At 48.4% G+C, this 21,750-nt stretch overlaps 2 protein-coding genes across 3 annotated transcripts in view; one reads left to right on the top strand and one right to left on the bottom strand.

Moving 5' to 3' along the window:
- Positions 1 to 12,291, top strand: part of Clcn1 (chloride voltage-gated channel 1) — a 30,562-nt gene extending 18,271 nt beyond the window's left edge. The window contains exons 13-23 of the mRNA XM_050164451.1: positions 790 to 859; positions 1,032 to 1,142; positions 3,367 to 3,580; positions 3,865 to 3,998; positions 6,293 to 6,525; positions 6,989 to 7,106; positions 7,380 to 7,459; positions 7,691 to 7,729; positions 9,513 to 9,617; positions 9,694 to 9,780; positions 10,293 to 12,291. Coding sequence (XP_050020408.1) covers positions 790 to 859; positions 1,032 to 1,142; positions 3,367 to 3,580; positions 3,865 to 3,998; positions 6,293 to 6,525; positions 6,989 to 7,106; positions 7,380 to 7,459; positions 7,691 to 7,729; positions 9,513 to 9,617; positions 9,694 to 9,780; positions 10,293 to 10,664 — 1,563 coding nt within the window. The 3' untranslated portion in view covers positions 10,665 to 12,291. The remainder of the gene's footprint in view (positions 1 to 789; positions 860 to 1,031; positions 1,143 to 3,366; positions 3,581 to 3,864; positions 3,999 to 6,292; positions 6,526 to 6,988; positions 7,107 to 7,379; positions 7,460 to 7,690; positions 7,730 to 9,512; positions 9,618 to 9,693; positions 9,781 to 10,292) is intronic.
- A 58-nt stretch (positions 12,292 to 12,349) lies between these two features.
- Positions 12,350 to 21,240, bottom strand: Fam131b (family with sequence similarity 131 member B). Of its 2 annotated transcripts, none has more exons than XM_050164452.1 (7): positions 20,966 to 21,240; positions 18,454 to 18,563; positions 18,095 to 18,130; positions 17,730 to 17,823; positions 17,277 to 17,474; positions 15,297 to 15,440; positions 12,350 to 15,078 (listed from the first exon to the last, which is right to left on the bottom strand). In XM_050164452.1, the coding sequence occupies exons 1-7, from the start codon at positions 20,991 to 20,993 to the stop codon at positions 14,606 to 14,608; spliced, it is 1,083 nt and encodes a 360-aa protein (XP_050020409.1). In that variant the 5' UTR covers positions 20,994 to 21,240; the 3' UTR covers positions 12,350 to 14,605. The 2 variants fall into 2 exon arrangements, with proteins under 2 accessions (XP_050020409.1, XP_050020410.1); XM_050164453.1 differs by lacking the exon at positions 20,966 to 21,240 and adding an exon at positions 19,338 to 20,946.
- Positions 21,241 to 21,750: the final 510 nt, after the last annotated feature.

Genomic DNA, 21,750 nt, shown 5'->3' on the forward strand with positions numbered 1-21,750 from the left:
TGACCTTGGATATCTTTTCTGGTATATTGAAAGACTAATCAGGTTCTCAGTTGGCCCCTGGGGTACAGCCAAAACAGATCATTTTTTTTCCCAGTACTGGGATTTAACACAGGGCCTCACAGATTCTAAGAATATACTCTATCACTATGTCCCCAGGATCCAGATATCAGTTTGATCCTTGTTTAAGGTAGCTTGATATCAAAGACAAAGGCTCAAACAAAGCTGAATTCTCTTCAGGTTCCTATGAGGCTTACCTTCTGCATAGCTTTGTAAGTGATCAAATCAAAGCTAAATTAACCAGACAAAAATTCAATAGACTTTAAAGTATCTGCCACATTGATCTGGGGCTCTTTTATAAAAATAAACTGAACAGGGAAAAGCAGCCTCCAGCTTTGTTCTGGGACTACTCCACAGAGACGGATGGGGTGGGCTGACTGAGCTCACTGGGTGAGGGTCTTTTGGGAACAGTGAAGGAGGGATCCTCTGGGACTTCCTTGTTGTAGATTGCCAAAAGGAAAATATAGTCACACAGAGTTAGGTTTTGAGTTAGCCATCTGAAGGAACCTTTTTATCCTCGTGTATTTGTTGAGCTCTCAGCCGGAAGGTGCCAAGTTTTTCAAGATCTGGAGAATGGTGACAGACAAGGTTTCCAAAAGGAGTAGCTATCCCAGGACATTTCTGTTATGACTCTGAAAGCAGGAAGAAGGCGGGCAGTGAGGAGAGAGGGGCATGGAGATACTTTTGGAAAGGGTATTCTGATGCTTCGTTTTTTTTTTTTTTTACTCCTAGTTTTGGATGTCCATTGTGGCCACCACTATGCCCATACCCTGCGGAGGCTTCATGCCAGTTTTTGTGTTAGGTAAGGGTTGATGACATCATATTGATAGCTATAATCTGGGTGGGGATGAGAAAACAAGGAAAAACCTAGCACACTGGGAGTTTGTGGTCTTAGTGCTTAAGCACAGATTATGCTGAGAACATGGAGGCAAATAAAATTTATCTTACTATTACCCTTCTTTATCTACCTCTAGGAGCTGCATTTGGAAGGCTGGTAGGAGAGATCATGGCCATGTTGTTCCCTGAGGGTATCTTATTTGATGACTTCCTCTACAAGATCTTACCTGGGGGCTATGCAGTAATTGGTGAGACATATTCCTAACCTCTATAAGCAGACATTGAGTACCCCAAATCCCTGCAATCAAAGTCTGCTAATACATCTTCTTTCAAGGTACAGCAATTTAGTTAAGTACAACACTATTCAATTTAAGTTTTGTTCAAACAGCCAGCTCTTGGCTCTGCCTCTCACTGTTTCTTTTTTGTAAGCCTTAATTTCTTCCTGTGGAAAATGGATCATAGGAATCAAATAAGAAAATTAGGATGGTTCAAGGCCAGCCTGGTTTACAATGTGAGTTCTAGGATAACCAAAGCTACACACAGAGAAACCCTGTCTCAAAAAACAAAACAAACAGAAAACAAAAGAAAGATGTGGTACCTTGCTTTATCATTACATGTTTAGTAGGATCTTTATTTCCTAAGAATTAAGGAACCAATAATGCAGGTGATGGGCCCAGTTCATCCAAACTGAATTGTGTTCATGTTAATAGGAATTAATTTTTTGTAATTTTAAAATGTCATCAAGAGAAGTTATGCCATGTAACAAGTCTCACATAGGTGATTTATTGGAAGACGAGAGAAGGGGCAGAAAATGGGGTGAGGAGGGGCAGAGACTGGTCCCTCGGGACAAGAGTGATAGGAGGCAGGGAAAGGGAGAGAGAGAGACTGGAGGTGAGCAAGACCCAGCTTTTAAAAGGGAACTTAGCAAATGTTTACAGGACGTGCTCTTAGTGGCTGCAGCTGGACATTTCCTGTCAGGTCAGCACCCTAAGGTCAGGCTAGTACAGATGCCTAAATAGGAACACTAATAACACAGGAGTAAGAGCTGAGAAACACGAGCCCGGAACTTCTAAAATAGCTGCTGAGGTAGACCTGTGTATGGCACTCTACTTCCTGATCCTAGTTCATTTATAAACGCTTCATTTATCCATAGGAGTCTTCTGTTCTCTTCGCATCTCTCCAGTATCTCTCGTCTTCCATATTGCACAGTTTCCAGTATATACATACTGTGTAGGTTATGTTCGGAACAATGCTCTGTGCATTTCCTACTCAGGTCATAGTATTAGAATTTTGTGACCTTTAATTGTTGTATTTTCAAATAAGCATTCTCCTATATTTTTCCAATGAATATTTCCATCATTTTATTTTATTAGTTTTAGTTTTAGATTTTTGTTTTTTTAAGACAGAGTGTCTTTGTTGGGGTTTCTAATACTGTGAAGAGACACCATGGCCACAGCAACTCTTATAAAGGAAAATATTTTGTTGAGTGGCTTACAGTTTCAGAGGCTTAGTCAGTTTTCATCATGGCAGGACATGGCAGCATGCAGGCAGACATGGTGCTGGAGAAAGAGCTAAGAGATCTATATCTTGATCAACAGGCAACAGGAAGGGAACTGAGTGCCATGCTGTCCATTGCTTGAGCATAGCAGACTTCAACCCCCCCCCACAGTGACACACTTCCTCCAGCAAAGCCACACCTACTCCAACAACGCCATACCTCCTAATAGTGCCACTCCCCATGGGAGCCATTTTCTTTCAAACCATCACACGGGGTCACTTTACACAGCCCTGGCTATCCTGGAAGTCACTATGTAGACCAGTTGGCCTTTCCCTCATATTTGAATAAGAAGTACAGTTAAAGTATGAGCGACTATTGAATTGATAAGATGACAACTTAAAAATACTTAAGATTGATTCTACCTTTGGTGAGCCTATAGAATCATAATGATTTAGATCTGTAATAATTTTAGAAGTTCTTTAGTGACATTGTCACTCTGTGGATGAGAGCATGGTATTCAGGGAAGTAAAGACTGTTCATATAATAGACACAAAATCAGGATATGTGGCTTATGATCAATGGAGTCCTCATGGTTCTTGCTATTCATTCATGAACTGTTGGCATCAACACCTGAGACTCAAAGTAAGATTCTATTATTAGGTTTTTAAATATTCAGTTGAAAGCGATCCAAACTTTGAAAAACAAAGAATGGATATCATTCTCTTCATATTATAAATGAAAAGTTCTACATGTACATTTTGTAACTTACTGAAGGTTATATATAAATTAGATCAAACAGATAATTTTTGAACAGGCCAGCATTCTCACCCCTACTCTTGAAAAGTAACAACGCTGGGATTGTTGGTACTGACCTGGGTCCTGTCTCCTATTCTGTGTCATTCTCACTGTACCTCATTCATCTCCCACGCCAGAAAAGACAGCTCTAACCAGTCAATATATTCCTCTCACTCCAGGAGCAGCAGCTCTGACTGGGGCTGTCTCCCACACAGTCTCCACAGCTGTGATCTGCTTCGAATTGACTGGTCAGATTGCCCACATCCTGCCCATGATGGTGGCTGTTATCTTGGCCAACATGGTGGCTCAGAGTTTGCAACCCTCCCTCTATGACAGCATCATCCAGGTCAAGAAGCTTCCCTATTTGCCAGACCTTGGTTGGAACCAGCTCAGGTCAGGACCACTAGTGAGAATTAGTTTAGATATGGCATGATGTGGGAGGTCCTGAAGCTGAGAACAAGGCTAGCATCGGAATGCATGTTTCTTCAAAAATTATTCTCATGTTTACACATATTTAATAAATACTATAAGTGAAAGAATGCATGTCAGACCTTGTGGGAAGAAGGAAGGGCCAGCATAGACCTGTAGTGGGCTAACCCAGGATGCTTATTTCTTCCTTAGCAAATTTACAATCTTATTTCTTCCTTAGCAAATTTACAATCTTATTTCTTCCTTAGCAAATTTACAATCTTTGTTGAAGACATCATGGTACGTGATGTGAAGTTTGTTTCAGCTTCTTGCACATATGGGGATCTGAGAAACCTACTCCAGACCACTACAGTCAAGACTTTACCATTGGTTGATTCCAAAGGTAAGAAGGAAGGAAGGAAGGAAGGAAGGAAGGAAGGAAGGAAGGAAGGAAGGAAGGAAGGAAGGTTGTTCAGAGGCAGAGAGCACCAGCATCATCTTAGCTACTTTGTAACATCCTAATATAAACAGATTTAGGGAAGAAATGCTTATTTCAGCTTGTGGTTTCAGAGAGTTCAGTCCCTTATGATAGAGAGAGCATGGTGGGACAGGGTAGCACACATCATGGTAGGCCAAGATGCCTAGGAAAAGAAGCTGGCACTTAGCTGCTTTAATTCCTTTTACCCCCTTCTTTTTCTGGGATGCAAAGCCATGAGATTGTGCTACTTATATTCAGAGTGGATCTGCCCCCTCCCCATGTAATCTCTAGATCTGTCCTCATAGACACACCCAGAGGTGTGCCTCACCAGTCTCCTGAGTGATTAAAAATTCAGGTAAGCTGACAGGATTCATCATCGCAGGGATGGACTTAAACTTAGAGCTCTAAGGGAAGCTCAGTTTATACTGATTGAGGAACATGCTCTTCCTTTAGGATGTAAAAAATACAGCCATAACATAGGCACACAAGACAGTTAAAATCCAATTAAGAAAATACAAGCAATTCTTACTATTCATGCAGCCATGAAGTTTAAAGTCCTCATGCACCTGGAACAGTTTTCAGAACAACGTTCCAAGAGGAAATACAGAGCTAAGTCCCTCGACTCTGGTCACAGCATTTTTGCCACGTAATCAATACATAGCCATGTTGTCTGTGTTCTGTTTTAAGATACCTTATTTAATAGACATTTTTTTTTTCATTTATAAACCATGAACTCATGGCCAGCAGCACTGTAATCCTACCTAAGTGAAACTCACCTAACTATCTTCTCAATAAGGCAAAGCACAGCCCTCCCTCTACTGCTTAGGATCAGTAGACAGCACTTGAGCAGAACGTCTGGGGACACTTTGATGGCAGAGTCACTACACACAGCACAAAGATTCTAAAAAACAATGTGGCATCAGATAGACTGCTAACTGAGCACTGTTTGCTTGGCCTGGAGTGAGAGGACTGAGTGCTGTTGGTTCAACGTCAGCTGGGAACATGAGGTTCAGGCAGCTCCCCTTGTTGTTGCTCTGTGAATGCCTGTGAATTAGAATTGCAGATACACTCATGGTGGGTAAGCGATTTCAGGAGGAGAGACTTCATAAACAGTGTGGGTCAACTGAAAATCTTGGGTCCCTCTCCTACTTTACTCAGTAATGTCATGGCTTTTATGGCCAGCCTAAGGAAGATTGAGAACTGTTCCTCTTGGAGAAGGAAATGGCTTTCATAAATGTTGATGTCACCTTCCCTTCCATTCACCCTTCTTCCTGCCTACCGCTGGCATTTCACTGCGCTGTGTGTCACCGCCACTGTCGTTTGTCTTTCTCGTTAGACTGGGTAGTCTTTGAATGGAGAGACCATAATCTCTATACTTTTAGAGTTCTATGTATTAACTGGACATTCAGTATGTACTTCGCTGGTCTGTAAATTAGCGCAATAGAAAATAGACACGAGGAGCTATTTGGAGCCAGGAATAATGCTAGTTTTGACTTCAGACATTTAGAGTATCCAAATTCCTCAAACTACATTAGTTCAGACATTGCCATAAGCTCAGAGTCCTTCCAGGTAGCTCCTGAAGCCATGGATCTTCCTTAGAGCAAGGGTGCACAGCCAGTGGGTGCAAGGTTTTCATGATGATGAAGATGTAGCAGTAAGGCATGTCTTAGTACCCTTGATGCAGTGCTAGGGGTGTCAACTTACAGAAAACGTTCAGCACTGTAGCCGGAGTTTTATAAACATAAAGGTCTTTTGGAAGAGGAGCATCTTGTTCATATCCTGTCAGGACCTAGGTGCTTTAAAGGATGGAACTTCTTCTAGGAGAGAGGACCCGATGCTAGTGTTGCTTATAGACTTCTTTAGAGTGTGTTTGAGTTTCAGACCATTACAACTGCCTCTCGAGTTTCATTACTTTTGGATAAGGTTAATCAGCATATTTTAATAGTGAGCTTACATATTTGCAAATATGATATTAGGGCATCATACAGATAAGTACAGATTAGCACCAATTAGTGTGCTGCCAATTGGGTCTGGAAGTGCTAAGTGTGTGAAGTTAAAGGAATCAAGTGAGGCCACCCTGGAGGAGTTTTAAGATGAAGTTTTCGGTAAGAGAAAGTAAGAACTGGAATCAGGAAAGGCTCTGAGCTCCTGCTGCACCTGACTTGCTAGACATTGTGGTCGTGGAGCAGGCCCTCAGGGAAGCATGGTTGTACCCCCAGAGTCAATGATCCTGCTGGGCTCAGTTGAACGCTCAGAACTGCAGTCCCTCCTCCAGCGCCACCTGTGTGCAGAGCGAAGGTTGAGGGCTGCCCAGGATATGGCGCGCAAGTTATCGGAACTGCCCTATGATGGCAAGGCACGGCTGGCTGGGGAGTGGCACCCTGGTGGTCGACCAGAGTCCTTCGCCTTTGTGGATGAGGATGAAGATGAGGACATCTCCAGGAAATCAGAGGTAACCAAGACAGAAGAATAAAGGAAAGTGACAGAAGCAAAAATGTCAGTAGGGGTCACTAGTGATATCTCTCCTGGACTGGGCTAGACTGGACTGCGCTGGGCTGCACTGGGCTGAACTGGGCTGGGTTGGGTTAGGCTGGTCTGGGCTGGACTAAGTTAGACTGGGCTGGAATGGGCTGATCTGGACTGAACTGGACTGGACTGGGCTGGGCTGGGCTTTGCTGTGGCAAGTGCTGGAAAGAAGGAAAGGGGAAGGGAAACACTGGCAAGTGAGAAAGAGATCATCCTGGATCCAGTGCAAAAGAGACCAGGGCCTGAGTGGTGTTTTGAGAGGAAGAAAAGAATTCAAGGCAGGGGGCAGTGTAGAATTAGATCTCCCAGGACACCTGCTGGTAAAGGCAGCAAGGAAGGCATCATGAGATCTCTTTTCTGAGACTGAGAATGCTTTATTTTATTTTTAGCTTCCACCATCTCCCCCTCCTCCACCTCCCCTCTTTCCTACTGCTCCATCATACCCTGAAGAACCTAATGGGCCGCTGCCCAACCACAAACAGCCACCTGAAGCTCCAGAGCCTGCAGGTAAGGACCTCAGCATGCTTTGGGAGTTCTGTTTGGACTCATGTTTACTAAAAGCTACTCTTGTAAAGAGATGTGAGGCTAGGCGATTTCAAGAGCTGACTCTAATTGATAAATCCCATGATGCTTTCCTAGGGAGTTGGGAAAGAGGTAGAAAGGAGGAATGAATCCCCTAGGGTACAGCTAGGGGAAGTATGGATCTTTGGTGGCACAGTGTCAGAGACCATTGGCAGCACCTGGTCACACCCCACCCCATCTTCTCATGACTCCTTTCAGGTCAAAGATCTTCCATCTTCCGGCGCCTGCTGCACTGCTTACTGGGCAGAGCTCACTCTACAAAGAAGAAAATAGCCCAGGTAAGAGAATATGTGTCTAGAGGAAGAAGGGAGATCAGGAGCCTGTCCTTGTGGAACAAGAAGTCAAAGTCCTTGGAAGGGCAGAGATCCCACCAAGAGTGGCAATGGTTTGAAAAGGTGGCTTTTTGGACTGGATCTGTCCAGGGAGACATGGTTTCTACATCTCTGAAAACTGTGACTAGCCTTAAGAAGAAAAGGGAAATAACTTGGCCCTGTTTCTTTCTTCCCTAGGATTCAACGGATTTAGTGGATAACATGTCACCGGAAGAGGTAAGAAAATCCACTGCAGATTTTTTTCATCCAGTGACGGTATTGCTTTTCTTGCTTTGTTTTTGAGACAGGGTCTTACTATGCAGTTCCTGGGTATCCTGGAACTCACTGTGATGGCCTCAAATATCCATCTGCCTCTGCCTCCCAAGTGCTAGGATTAAAGGTGTGCACCACCATTTCTAATTGTACCATGAAGACTCAACACCAGACTGTTGATGAACATGGCCCTTTAATGCCTGTTAGAAATAAAGCGCATCTAGGTACAAAAAGAAGACTGATTATGTATTTCTAATGAATATCTTTCTCAAACAGATATTGAGAAGACATTTCTGAGGTCAAGAGTCAAACAAAAGTAAAAATTCCTTATATATCAAGATGTTGATTTTGACAAAACTCATACTGAGTCAATACAGAAATTAGAAAAAGCAGTCAATGTGAAAAGAATTTACCTGCTGTCCCTGCTAAGATTTAAGTCTCACATAGTGAGAACTCTAGTTTCTAACCGGTGTTTAACTTTTCTTAAGACCCAGAAGCAACATCTTCCTCTCCTTGGACAGAAGCTGGAGGTATATCTAGTATGTGGTCAGCACAAAAATGCTAGACTCTACCAATCACTGCCTATGGAGTCCCTGTCAAACTTAGCACTGTGTCCCGACTACTTCATCTGCACAATGTAGATGAAGGCAGAGCTGTTAAGAGGATTCGATGAGCTAAGACACGGATAGGAATTAGAATTATGCCCAGTACAGATGAAGCGCTTGGCAAATGAAATGTAGCTACTGTTGTTACTGGGAAAGGGGGTGGAACTCTGAAGGACCAAGAAAGCAGGTCCTATCTAAGTCCCATCCTCTTTGCAACATTTCAGACAAGCATCCTCTTATACTAAGAACCAGTTAGGCTCCCTGTAACCCTTTAGCCAGGATCATGGGAGTTTACAGGATGCATAGCTGTGTCCAGAAATTTCAACAGAACATGACCCTTGGAGGGAGCTTCAGTGTGGCCTCAGCACTCAATCCTGGGACTAGGAGCTAGCTAGCCTTTGCTGGCCCTCTCTGCAGGTAGAGTGCAGATTTAGAAAATAAGAAAATTGAAGTGTGACATCATTCAGTAGGACAGGAGAGCATCTTAGATTGATTGACGAGTCCTGGAAAGAGTGGCTTATCTGGCATCTTGGGTTGTAGATGTGTAAGTCCAGAGGATAGCTGGCTTTGAGCCTTAATGATTTGATTAATAGATTAAAAACAAAACAAACAAAACATAAACAGTCCAAGTCCACTAAATACCAAGCAGTGCAGAGAGTCTGCTCAGAGTCAGCAAATAGTCAGTCTGCTCTACACGTAAGAGGTGACTGCTAGCTGCCTCCATCTCCAGCTGTTGACATCACTTAACTCTACCAGTGAGTGTATATCCAGTAGGCAGAGGGGCCGACATAAGGCTGAGTATAAACTGTCATTTCTGAAAAGCAAAGGCTCACAAAGCATCAAGGTATGATAAGAATTATTGAACAGAAAAAATGTGTCTGAATGGGATTGTCAATATGACACACAGTGAAGGTTGGACAAAAGTGTGTGAAGACCAGGAGGACACAGACTATAGGAAGGACCCATATTCTGGGTACCTGAGGGTGAAGGGTGGACCTTGAGGCCAGATAACAGAGGAGAAGGAAGCTGTGACCCTCTGAGAGGAAAAGGTGTGCCTATCAACCAAGAGTGTCTGTGATGGTTCCCGCGGGACAAAGCTGGGCTCCTGAAGTTGAAGGGTCTCTGTGCTACTCTGTCAACAGATTGAGGCCTGGGAGCGGGAACAGCTGAGCCAGCCTGTGTGCTTTGACTGCTGCTGTATCGACCAGTCTCCCTTCCAGCTGGTGGAGCAGACAACGCTGCACAAGGCAAGCCCTCGCTGACTGCTCAGGGCTTTAGGGAGGGCAGAAGTGGGCACATGCTGACCTGTGCTTTCCCCATCAGACTCATACACTCTTCTCACTTCTTGGCCTCCATCTTGCCTATGTGACCAGCATGGGGAAGCTCAGAGGTGTCTTGGCACTAGAAGAGGTAAGGATGACTAGGCCCCACTTGACCAGAGAGAGAGAAGGAGGAACGGACCCAGGACAAGGGGACATGGTGGGGAACATGTAGAGCAAGGGAGAGACTGCAAAGCATGTTGTGGACACAGTCCTCTAAGGGACATAGTTCTCCAGCCAGTGGGGACCCCATGTGGTTTTCTCCCAGTGGTCTGGTTTGGTTGAGTGGGGTTTAGGTGAGCTATGGGGAGGTGTGTGGGGATATGTGAGAGGTACGAAGCAACCACTAGGAGGAAAGGGGTTTCCGCGGGCCTTGAGGGACACTGGCAGTCTCTTCCTCCTGATATGCAGGAATAGCTTTGTCTTTTTGTCTTTCCCCATGATTGTTCCCTGTCTCTCTTGGCTTTCTCCCCTGCTTGCTCTTCTCTTCATTTCCGTCTCTTCCTGTTTTGTCGATTCTTGCAGTGTTTTTTTTTTCATTGTCCCCCATCTTCTTTCTTTTTCCCATTGTCTCTCTCTTTACCTCTTCCTCTTCCTCTCCAGCTACAGAAAGCTATTGAGGGCCACACCAAATCTGGGGTGCAGCTCCGTCCTCCTCTTGCCAGCTTCCGGAATACAACTTCAACTCGGAAGAGTCCTGGGGGGCCACCTCCTCCTGCAGAGGGCTGGGGTCTGCCTGAGGGTGGAAATGAGGCTCCTGGAGCAGAAGTCATAGTTCCTACCATGCCAGAAACTCCTGTACCACCTCCATCTCCAGAGGTCCCTCACTGCATGGCCCCAACCAAAGTGGAGGGTGAGCTGGATGAGCTGGAGATGGTAGGAAGCCCAGGACCAGAGGAGGACCTGGCTGACATTTTGCATGGCCCCAGCCTACGGTCCACTGATGAGGAGGATGAAGATGAGCTGATTCTGTGAACAACCCCTTCCAAACTTTCTTCCTAAGAACCAGGGGCCCATGCCAGAGAGTGGGCTTGTATGTGATAGGAGTGTTGAAGTCGAGGAGGCCCCGACTTCATCTTATTCTTACCCGCACTGTGAAAGTTGATGGTGATGATCTTAAGGAGAACTTGACCTTGGGCATGGAAGAATTTGGGTCCATCAGACGCCTTCCCCCATTCCCAGGCAGGGCTCAAGAACCCATGCTTGGAAGACCCCTGTGTTTCCTGCTGTGCAGGTCCAGTCCCCATCAGTCTCTCACCTCCCACAGTCCCCAGTGTTGTTCAGGTACCATCCTGATTCTGCCTGTCTAGATTTCGGCTTCCGCATGGAATAGGAGAATGGTGGTCCAGGTGGATTGATGTGCCACATTGTAAGGGATGTGGGACCATAACATTGCACTGTGGACTGACCACCTTACAACGTGCCCCCAAGCCCGCCCACCCTAGGTTCCAGGGAACTAAGTGCAGTTCCCTGGAAAAGAGGTTGACAAAGGCTCCATGTGGAGAGGCAGGATGTCATGGCCCAGTGCATGTGTCTGACCCCGGCAGCAGAAAGCTTTCCTGTATCCTGGGCTGCCTCCCTAGTTCCAGGTTTCCACTAGGACAGGCATATTCCCACTGCAATGGCTGGCTTAGCCTGCCAACAGTCATCTCTGCCTTGGAGCTACTCTAGCTGGAGCTCCTCCCCAAGCACCAGCAGTGGGTCATGCAGAGTCCAGTCTTTTATAGTAGCTCCTTGGGATCTTCTGGCATAGACTTGGGGGTACCCTTGGGGTGGCAAGCTTTCGTCTGCCCCACCCCTAGAGGACTCTCATCTTGGTTGGCCAAGAACTTGATAGTTGTATTATACAGCATTAGCCTGTCCCACCCAAAAAGAGATGCCACATGTTCTGAGTATGTAGACACCTGGCTCCATTCATGGCTTTTCCTTCCCTCGAGGTATACTTTAGCTCTGCAGCTGAGCCCTCAGACAGTTTCTTGTCTGCCCCTCCTCCCTTGCCCAGGTCTCCTCTATCCCCCCAAATAAGACACTCATACTCAGAGGATGCCACCACATTCTGTTTAGTGTCATTCAACACAGCCTCTGGCCTTCTCCAACGTGGGTTCCTTCGACCTCCTCAGGCCAAGAAAGACACTGAAGCCTAGGTAGGAGAATTACAGGGGGCATCCAAGCCCATGCCCATGTGTATATAATCTATAATACTTATATATATTTATATAGAATTCTCTCTGTAATATATGTCATAGAATCCTTCCTGGGCCTGGGGTGAGTTTCACATTAAGAAAACATGCTAAGACTGACCATAGAAATGGGTATGCCTCAGACCTGGAAGACAGTGTGGGATGTAAAGGGGTAAGAACTCATCCTTCAAGATTCCCTCCTTAGCACAAGGAAAAAGAAGGGAGGTGTGTGAACTGGGGAGGGCAATGGAAGTGAAGGAATGGAAGGTTTGGATTTTCATTTAATAAAGTCAATTGAAAATTAAAGTGTACCCCCCCCTAAAAAAATCATTCAGCAAGAGCAGTTTCATTCACAAGAATATAAAAAAACAGCCCTGCTCCCCAGCTGCTGTAACACGTGCTGCACAGCCTTTAACCCCAAAGGAAAAGCAACCCTTCCCACCCACCCCTAACAGCCTCTTCCTGCACATGCCCCACCCCTCCCCTTAAAGTAGGCTAGAAGCAAACCCCCATGCACCCTGCCCCAGCACCAGAGAGGTGGTCCCTCCCTCCAAAAGAGTTCAACATGGTTCTGGGTCAGCTCCTTGAGTCTTCTCTCTCCAGAGTGGGGCGGGCCTCACCTGCCTCTGTGGCAGTATGCCAGCAGCCTGGGGAAACCAAGCCCCTGCTCAGGTACAGACCCTACAAGGCTCCTTCAGGTCTTTTGTAGTCTTTCATTGGGGACCATTTGGCTTCCTTGAGGAATGGAAGGAGTAAAGAAAGCTGCTTTAGTTTAGTCTTCCTAACTCTCCAGGGCCCTGAGCAAAAGGGAACCAAAGTGAATGAACCTACTCTCTGGACTCGATGTCCACCTTCACCTGGGGGAAGAATACGGGGTCACTGAGATGAGATGCACATGTTGAGAGAGAGAATAGACAAGGCAGAGAGACCCTTGGAGTAGGTTAGCTTGAACATGCAAGTCCCAGGGGGATAGGACAGGAGACCAGGGGTTAGGGGCAGTTGCCAGGATTGGCAGGCTAGCCCTTCCTAGTCCAAGAAATGAGGTCCTGATAGGCTAAACCACAACACTAGCAAGCACGAGGTATCTTCTCCCATTCAGGCAGCGTTAGATGAGCTGAGTGACTAGTCACCTACCTTGGCTCTCCAGGTCTACTCCCATGTTTCCTCCATGACCTGACCCCAGGATCCAATGCATCCCCTCCCCTGAAGGATGTGGGACACCTACTCTGGTCACACTTCAGTGTATGAATACGGTGCAGGACAGAGTTACGGAAGAACAAGATCACGTCAACTCTGAGCCTCATTGTTCCTGTGGGTGAGGGAGTAGTTCGGGACCCCTGACAGTTATAGTAGGACACAAAGCCTTGGAACTGGAGCCATAAACAGACAGGAGGAAGAAAAAGAGGGTGACAAGCTTGGGCGTGTCCTATCAAATCTCTGCTTATGCCAAGGGCCAGATTGAGGCTGCAGCTGCTCCAGCCCATTCATAGCAATACTGCACCGACTTGCTGCTGCTCCCTGTCCCCAGAGTCCACTCCGAATCAGGGGGCAAAGGAGGTGTGGGAGGGCAAGCTTATGTCTCGCCACAACCTGTCCCGTAAGTAATGATGGATGGAGAAGCCCGGGGGAACAGCCGACACAAACGCAGAAGCATCCAGTGTCCACCCTGGCCCATCCAGTGTCCACCCTGGCCCATCCAGTGTTCACCCTGGCCCTCAGCCACCAGCCCAGCCAAGGCAGTGACAGCACCAGACTTCCCACTCCACTCTGCTCAACCCTGAGTCCCCAAGAAGTTATAAAAATGTAGAAAAGGCAAAGAGAAAAGTGTAAACAGCTCCAGAGAATTAGGGGAAGGTAGAGGGAGGCCCAGCCATTGTGGTACCCCCGTTGATGGGACACTGCGATCCGAGGTCAACAATCTGAGACTGGTTCCCACTCACCCTCCTCAGGCATGGGTGGAAGAAGGCAGAAAGGGAAGCTAGAGTAGCCAACCCCATGGGGCCTTCTCCCAGATCCTTAAGGTCCTCCTTCCAGCCACAGGGCATTCAAGTGGCTGTGTTTATTCTTTGTCTCATTGGCGACCCTCTTGCCTCTGAGTAGGCTTTGGGATGAAGAATCATACTGTGACCCCTGTCATTCCCAGCTGCCATGTCCATCTCGTCCTTGGCTCCCGATCCCAGAAGCCAAAGAATGCCTGAATCGGGCACACTGTCTATGCTAAACACAGAAGGGCTGTTCAGGCCACTCTGCCGTCCCCACCAAGCCATGTCCAACAGCCCTGAGGCCTGCTTCCCACAGCGGAGAAGCACTGATGCCATGGCCAGAAAAAACAGAATCAGGAAAGCAAGAGTGAAATGGAGAAAGGAGGCATTCAGACAGCACAGCCAAGGCTCCTGGAAGACGAAATCAGGGGTGTAAAACTGAGATTCGGCGTTCAGCACGGTGCACCTGGGCATGGACCCAAGAACCATAGCTATGGCTCATCTCCCACCATCATGCCAGGTTCATAGCCACCTAATTTTGCCTGGGTCTCAGTTCCTGGAATGATGGTTTCTGGAGTACAAGCCTAGATAAAACCCCCTGCTGGTCCTTCACTTTCCAGGGTGCTAGTGGGCTGGTGAGGGCTGGAAGCTCGCGGTTCCCTGCTGTCTTCTGCCCGGGTTTCATCTGTGCTGCTGGAGCTTGAGAGGGTATGGGTTGCAGCCATGCCCCTCAGGACAGTGGGGTGGGAAGAAGCTAGTTGTTGGTGTCCCCCTCCTCCTCATCAAAGGACTGCACACCTGAGGATGTGACATCGGACACCTTCCGGCTAAGAGCGGTGGACATCTCCGGATCTTCTCGTGGGGAAAGTGACTCCAGGTCCCGGCATCCTGCATCCTCTTCCTCCTCAGGGGCCAGTGGTCTCTTCTCTTCCTCTACAGAACCCCTGGCCAGGTCCACCCCACCAACCTCTGGTGCCCAGTCAGTGTCTACCCCCAACAAAGGTGGAGGCTCCTGAGCAGAGTATCCTGAAGCAGGTTGGGAAGGCCCTATGTCATGCAGGCTGGGCTGTGAGTCATCAAATGCAGGGCCAAGATAGGATCCTGTAGCTGGAGATGCAATGAGGGACTGATCACTCGCTTCCCAGGCATCTGATGACCCCAGGCAGTACATCCCCTGTGACACGTAGGAGTGAGGCCATCCATCCATGGGGGCTTGAGCTAATGCATCTGTAAAGAGAATGAGCAGGGTTGGAGGAGCCACAGAACATCACAGGCAGTGAGAAGAGCTCACGGAACTTTTGTCTTATGCTTATGACATAGGTATGGGGGCACAAAAGGAGCTGAGACAAACAGGCAAGTCCTAAAAGAACAGAAAAGGACAGAGGGAGTCTAAATTGCTGGGAAGCTCCTCAGGCTTAGGGTTGGACCCTTGAAGCATCTCTCACCCTGACTCTCCATCAGCTCCTGGTAGTTGTCACTGTAGTTGCAGTCCAGTGGCTCCTGGGTAGAATTGACACTCATGTCCTCACCATCCATGGAAGACCAGGCCATAAGTGTAGCCTCAGAAATAGCAAACTGTTCCATGACACCTATGAGAAGAAATGAAATTATCCTAAGAGTCCTCAAGTAACCCTTAGACTCATGAAAGGGGTGTGGAGAATCCTGGTGCAGCATGGTTCAATGGAAGTACAAGATAAACCATGTATCATCTCACTTAAGAAAACAGAGGGCTTGAGAGATGGCTCAGAGGGTAAGAGCACTGGCTGCTCTTCCAGAGGTCCTGAGTTCAATTCCCAGCAACTACATGGTGGCTCACCATCATCTGTAATGAGATCTGGTGCCCTCTTCTGGCCTGAAGGAATACACGCAGGCAGAACACTATACATAATAAATAAATCTTAAAAAAAGAAAGAAAATGAAACAAACAAGTGGAATTAGTTTTAATAATAAATCTTAAATTTAAGTGTATATATGATTCTCTTTCGATATACAATCAACATAAACATTAGTGAGGTGTTTTGCATTCTTCATATGAAGTCAGTTGGTACTTTCCTTATAGCACATCTTCATGGAGATGGGTCACAATTCATATTCTCAATAACCACATGTAGGTAGTATTTACTCTTTTACTCTGAAGCAAGGCTAGACCATGGGGGATTTTTCAAAAGGTCACACTTATCAAATTCCTAGAGGAAAAGATGGGTTCCTCTGGTGAAATAGCCTGAGAGATTAAGGTTAAAAATTCCAGAAGTTTGTCTATGGAGGTTTTAGAATTTGAACCTGGAGTTAGAGAGATGCCTTAGTGGAAAAGCTTACTGCTCTAGCAGAGTACCTGAGTTAGGTTCTGAGTACCCATGCCAGGCAGTTCACAACAGCTTGTACCTCAAAATTGGGGGGTTCTAACATCCTTGCCTCCAGGGTCTCTTACATACATATGGAACACACAAACATATGCAGGTAAAAACACGTGAACATAAATAAAACAATTTTTTAAAAGAAATAAATGGAACCTAAATTCAGATGGTCTAGGATATAGGCATCCAGATAGTAGGTTTCAGAATTAATGAAGATTTCCCAAGGGAGCATCAGGTGAATACGGGTCCCCAGTCACATAAGCGACTCCGTCAAGGGACTAGAAGGAGGGCGTGATAGCTAGGACGAGAGCATTGCGGGTCCCTAGTCTAGTCAGAGCCATGAACAAGCTCCATTGCTATTACCTTGTCCTCCCTCTCTGCACTCCACGTCTATCATCCAGCCCTACTCAGACTTCCTCCACCACCCACCACCCGTACCAACAACACAAAAGTCCTTCTCTTCAGCCCTACCCCTCTCCTTGTGTATCTTCCTAAGAGCTGCCAACAGGATTAGTTTATCTTCCCATGAACACCACATACGCGTCACCAGACCTATACCAGTGTCATCAGAACGAAACCGTTTTCAGGGCCATTCCCCTTAGCCATCCACTCTCATGAGTCCACTAAGTCAATTCAAGAAATCAAGCACTGACGAGCATGGCTAGAAGAAATCTCCGGGGCCTCTTTCATTTTTAGAAACAGGTATAAGCAGAGTCATTTGAAGTCCCGGGCCCCCGTGTTTTCCTGTAGACTAAGAGAGGCCAGGGGAAAGACGGTACCATATTAAAGGAAAGAAAACATCTGGGACACATGGCCTCACAAATCTCATTGGCACCCTATTTTCTAAGGCTATAATAAAAATATGTTGGAGGGAACTTACCAGGATTAACCAGTCCCAAAACAAAAACAAACAAAGTTGAAATCAAGGCTGTTAGAAAATATGAACCTGTGATCAGTATGTAGGGAGATCATTTTGCCATAAGAAAGCAGACTGGAGGGTCAGCCTCTCACCATCAAAACAAACAAACAAACAAACAAAATGTATTATCTGAGGGCTTGGGATGCAAGTACCTGCTAGAAAACGTGCCTCCTTCTCGCCGTCGCTGAGGTCAGAGTAAGCATCTGTATCTCTGCGCACAGCCTCATGGCTGTGTTGTGGCTGAATTGTTGGGGCCTTTCCCCAGCCCTGCCACTCAATCATGTGGGCCACTCGGCCTTGCCCCATGGCTGTAGGCTTTGTCACATGGTCCTTCATGCTTCTCGAGATCCCTATGGAGTCAGACAATACACCCACACCCTTCAGGATATCACACAATACACATAGCAGATCCACACATCATCCCCACCCAGGTTCCATGGGATTCCAACCACTGGGAAAGTATCCCTTGGTATCCTGAAGGGGTAGTCTCAGGACAGACTTGACGGAAATGCAGATGTTGTGCGGGTAAACTCTGAGACATCTTGATGAGCAGAGAAACAAAGACAATCCTGCCAATATTTCCGTTTCCAGGTTTGGAGTCTCACCTGAGAATGATGACTTGGCCAGGGCCCCAATGCCATAGGCATTAGAGTTTCGCTTAAGCTTCGGAAGGATGGAAGTGGTGTCCTCCATGGAGAGCTAGGACAGGGAAGGTAAGAGAGTGGGCAGAGGAATAAGAAGGCTTGGGGGGGTGCTCTACATATAGAATAGTTTTTGGTTCCCAGGAAGGTGGATACTCAAGGGAACAAATGACAAAGAAAATCAAGGATGTATATAGGCACACCCCTGAAAGCTGGGAGGTCAGCAGAACAGGGGAGGTCTCGTGCGGCCTATCTATAGAGGGTCCTGATGAATGCAGGAAAAGAAGGGTCAGGGTAGGTTGGGGAGGGCTAGGGGTGGCTGCACTCACATTGATGCCGTCCCAGGAGAAATCTGTTCGTGTTTGCTGTAGGAGAGAGGAGAGGGGATGGTATCTGGGCACCTCTAGAAGTGCAATTCTGACTTCTTTTGAGGGACTTCCAGAGAGTCACAGAGAGGTAGACCTTCCTGAGGCTGAGAAAGATCTCAGTGTGTAGCATTTGGTGTGTGTTTCGGGAAGCAGGGAGATGTGGTCTGTTCCATCTACAGGAGTGTTTGGGATGTTGCCATAGAACTTATGAAGAAAATTCCCCCTTGGGCCTTTATGGGATGATGAGATGGTCAAGCAGCTAGGAATCTGGGCTAGGTTGCTGAAGTCGGGGGGTGGGTCTCTGAAGCACCCATCCTTACCTCGGTGGAAGGGCGGTGGAGGCTGCTGCCATGCAGTGAGCTGGTGCTGTCCATGTTGATCTGATCGACATCCTTGAGGCCCTTCCAGTCCACTGCAATCACTTCGTTCCCTGAAGCAGCCAGAAGGTTAGTTGCTCGCCCTCATTCCCCTGGATCTCTGCTTGCTCCCTTCCCATAAAAGACAGAGCCTAGGGTCCAGCCCTTCCACACCTGCCCACCAGTGCCATGCCTTCTGGCTAACCATTTCCTTCTATGTCTTTACCATCCATAAATTTTTGGCGAGAGAAATAAGTGAAACAAAACACTCATTTTCAGCTTAATGGGGAACAGCACGCTTAGGAAAAAATGCTTCCTGGCCCTCTCTGGTGTTGTTTACATGGAGAGAGAGGGGTCAGGGATTGGGCTGTTTCCATTCTGTGCCGAGGAATCTTTGAGACTGTCTTTATTGGATCCAGACTTCTCACCAATTAACTGCCCTACAAACAAGGACACAGCTTTCTAGGGGAAGCTACTTGACTGTGCAGCTGGCTTCGATATTTGAGGGATGAGAGGAATGTGGCTTCCCCCTTGGGCCTTCCTAATAGTCAGGGAACTTAAGATATGGTGGGGATAAAGGCAGGTGATAGGTAAGAACCTGAGACTGTTTCCCCTGGAGCCAGAGAACTCGAAGATGCAATGGAGACTGTGAGCCCAATTCTCTCAGGGGACAGAAAATGAATTCAGGAGGAGAGAGAGAGACATAAGAATAGGAAACAAGAGGACTTTGTAATTTCGGAGCTAAAAGAACAGAAATTGAAGGTGAGATGACCGGAGACAATGGGGGAGGTGGATGGGACACTTTGAGAACTGGTGGCCAAGTAAGGAACCTAGGGAAGACTCCTGACCTGAACGCAAGGTGTCCTCTGGAAGTCGTGGGGACGAATTTCTTGAGTATTTACAGAGAGATTCAAGAATCAAGTGGCGGCCTGAGCCATCTGCCCTAAAGCCATTGCGTAGGTGAACTTTTGCCTTTTGGGTTTAGGATTATAGGTTCCTTCTCTGGAGGTATTCTGACTGAGTCTTCGGCATGAAGAGGCATCCAGCATGCAGCAATAGAAAGTGGCAAAGAACAAAGAGGGTGGAGGTCCTAGGAATTTGAGGCAGAGCTCTCCATATACTCTCCAAGTTGTTCTGCTCTCTCTTGGGATCTTGTGAAATGATGAGGTGCGTGAGACTCAGACCTGTGGCTAGGTCAAAGAGGAATACACTGAACCTAGCAGTGACGGGGCAGGCAGAGAGAGCTCTCAGAGAGGAGTGGGAGAGAAGGGGTGAGCAAGGGGAGGAAGGGGAGGTGGCCTTGAGAAAGAGGGGGAGCTGAGTCAGAGCGGGGGGATGGAGGGAAGGAGAACAGGGAAAGAGGTGAAGGCAGAGGAGGGTCTCCATGGAAATAAACTGGGTCTCAGAAATCAGGCTTCTGGAAAGTGAGTTTGTTTGTAATAATAATACAAATTATTCTCTCAGCCTGAGGTCACTAGGGCGTGTAGGCGGGAGAAATTGGGAGTTAGGAAGGGGAAAATTGGGGGGTTTTGGAAAGGACTGTACTAATGGGTTCAGCCCTAAAGCGGAATGGATGCGTGGGGGGTGGGAGTAAGGGGGCGGTAGTAAGGCAGAGGCTGGAGGAAGAGGACCGTTAAGGAAGCGCCTTTCTTCCCTCCCCCTGTCAAAGGTAAATAAAGAGCCAGCCCTGCCCTGCCTGCCCCCGCTGACAGGTGCAGGAGGGTCCCGGGGCTCCTGGCGAACCCCACCCTTCTGGGAAATGTAATCCCGACCCCTCTCGGGACGGTAAACCTCTAGCTCCTCCCTGAGTCCACGGCTCTACCCAAGCACCCCGGCCCAAGCCCATTCCCTCCGGGCGTGGAACCCGTTCCCTCCCGGTGGCACACGCTCTTCCCGCCCCCGCCCCAGAGGGAAAATGCACGTGAACAAAGCAAATCGGGGGAGGCAGGAGCGACGGAAAAAGGCTACCAAGAGGGAAATGGTTGGGGGCAAAACACACATGCCATATGGAGGGGAAGGTGGAGGGTGAGGATGGGAGGGGGTGCGCGGAAGAAAGTCAGGGCTGAGGCTGAAGAGAAGGTTCTGAGAAGAGGGGCTGCTTCAGAAAGAGGGGCGTCCCGGAGGTTCTGGTCACGGCGGAGTAGACGCGGATGGCCTGGGGATGGAGGGATGGGGCGACTGGGAATAGGGAACAGCGAGCAAAGAAGGAAGCTGGTGGAGAGGCGGTCGGGGAAGGACCGCGCCTGCGGGAGGGCGATGAAGAGAAGGCAACGAGCCGAGAGGGATGGAAGCCCGGGAGGCGCGAGGGCAGAGGGATGGAGGGACCACAGCGGATGGAGGGAAAGTGAAGGCGCGAGGCAGGGCCAGGCGAGCCCGGAGGGAGGTCCCCAGGGGCGAGGATGGGGATGGGGGAGGGGGCCGGAGGAGAGCCCCCGGACAAGCTTGCCCCTGACCCGCGCCCGGCCGCCGTACCCACCCACAGTCCGGGAGCCGATGCAGCCCATGGCTCCGGGGTCCGCCGGGGCCCGGCCCTCACCAACTCGGGGCGCGCGCCGGGGGGAGCACCGGGAGCCGCGCCGCCGCCCCAGCCGCTCTGCAGCGCCGCGGCTGTCTCCGCTCGGCTCCGCTCCCCCCTCCCCTCTCCATCCCTCCCCACGGCAGCCTCCGTCGCCGCCGCTGCCGCCGCCGCCACCGCCTGGCTCCCCCGCCCCGCTCGGCTTTCGGCGGCCGTGGAGGGGGCTGCTTGGGGATTGGCTGCGCGCGGCGCCTCCCCGCCCTGCCCCCGACCGGCGATGCTCCCAACGCCCCTCGCCCCCCTCGCCGCGTCCCTCCGCCTGTCCTTCGCAGCCCCCACCCCTGGGCTCCTCGCCCATCCCCGCTTGTGGGCTCCCAGGAGATGCTGATGGAGAGTCGATAATAACCAGCTTGGGTCTCAGGAGCCAGGTCAGGAACCGAGGGCCCACCCATAGCATCTGCTTGATGGACTTAGAGGGCTGCAGGGTGAGAAGGCCACTAGAGAAAGTGGGGCGGAGATGAGAGGACAGACAGTCTGCTGAATAGCGTTGGGTACCAAATTCCGCAAACACTTGTTTTCTTTCTGCGGTTGCTTCTGGGACGCACGAATAGGGATTGGATGCTGTTCTGGTTGCTCTGCGTTTCACGTGCGTTGCTTTGCCCACCCAAACAGATCGTAAAGTCTTTGCCAGTGGATGTTTGCGAGATGCTTCTCTGTCCTCTAGCTGTTCCGGGATGGGTGTGGGG

This window comes from Alexandromys fortis, unplaced genomic scaffold (genome assembly GCF_014885135.2).
Source record: "Alexandromys fortis isolate MF-2015 unplaced genomic scaffold, M_Fortis_MF-2015_v1.1 scaffold_133, whole genome shotgun sequence".
NCBI classification, from domain to species: Eukaryota; Metazoa; Chordata; class Mammalia; order Rodentia; family Cricetidae; genus Alexandromys; species Alexandromys fortis.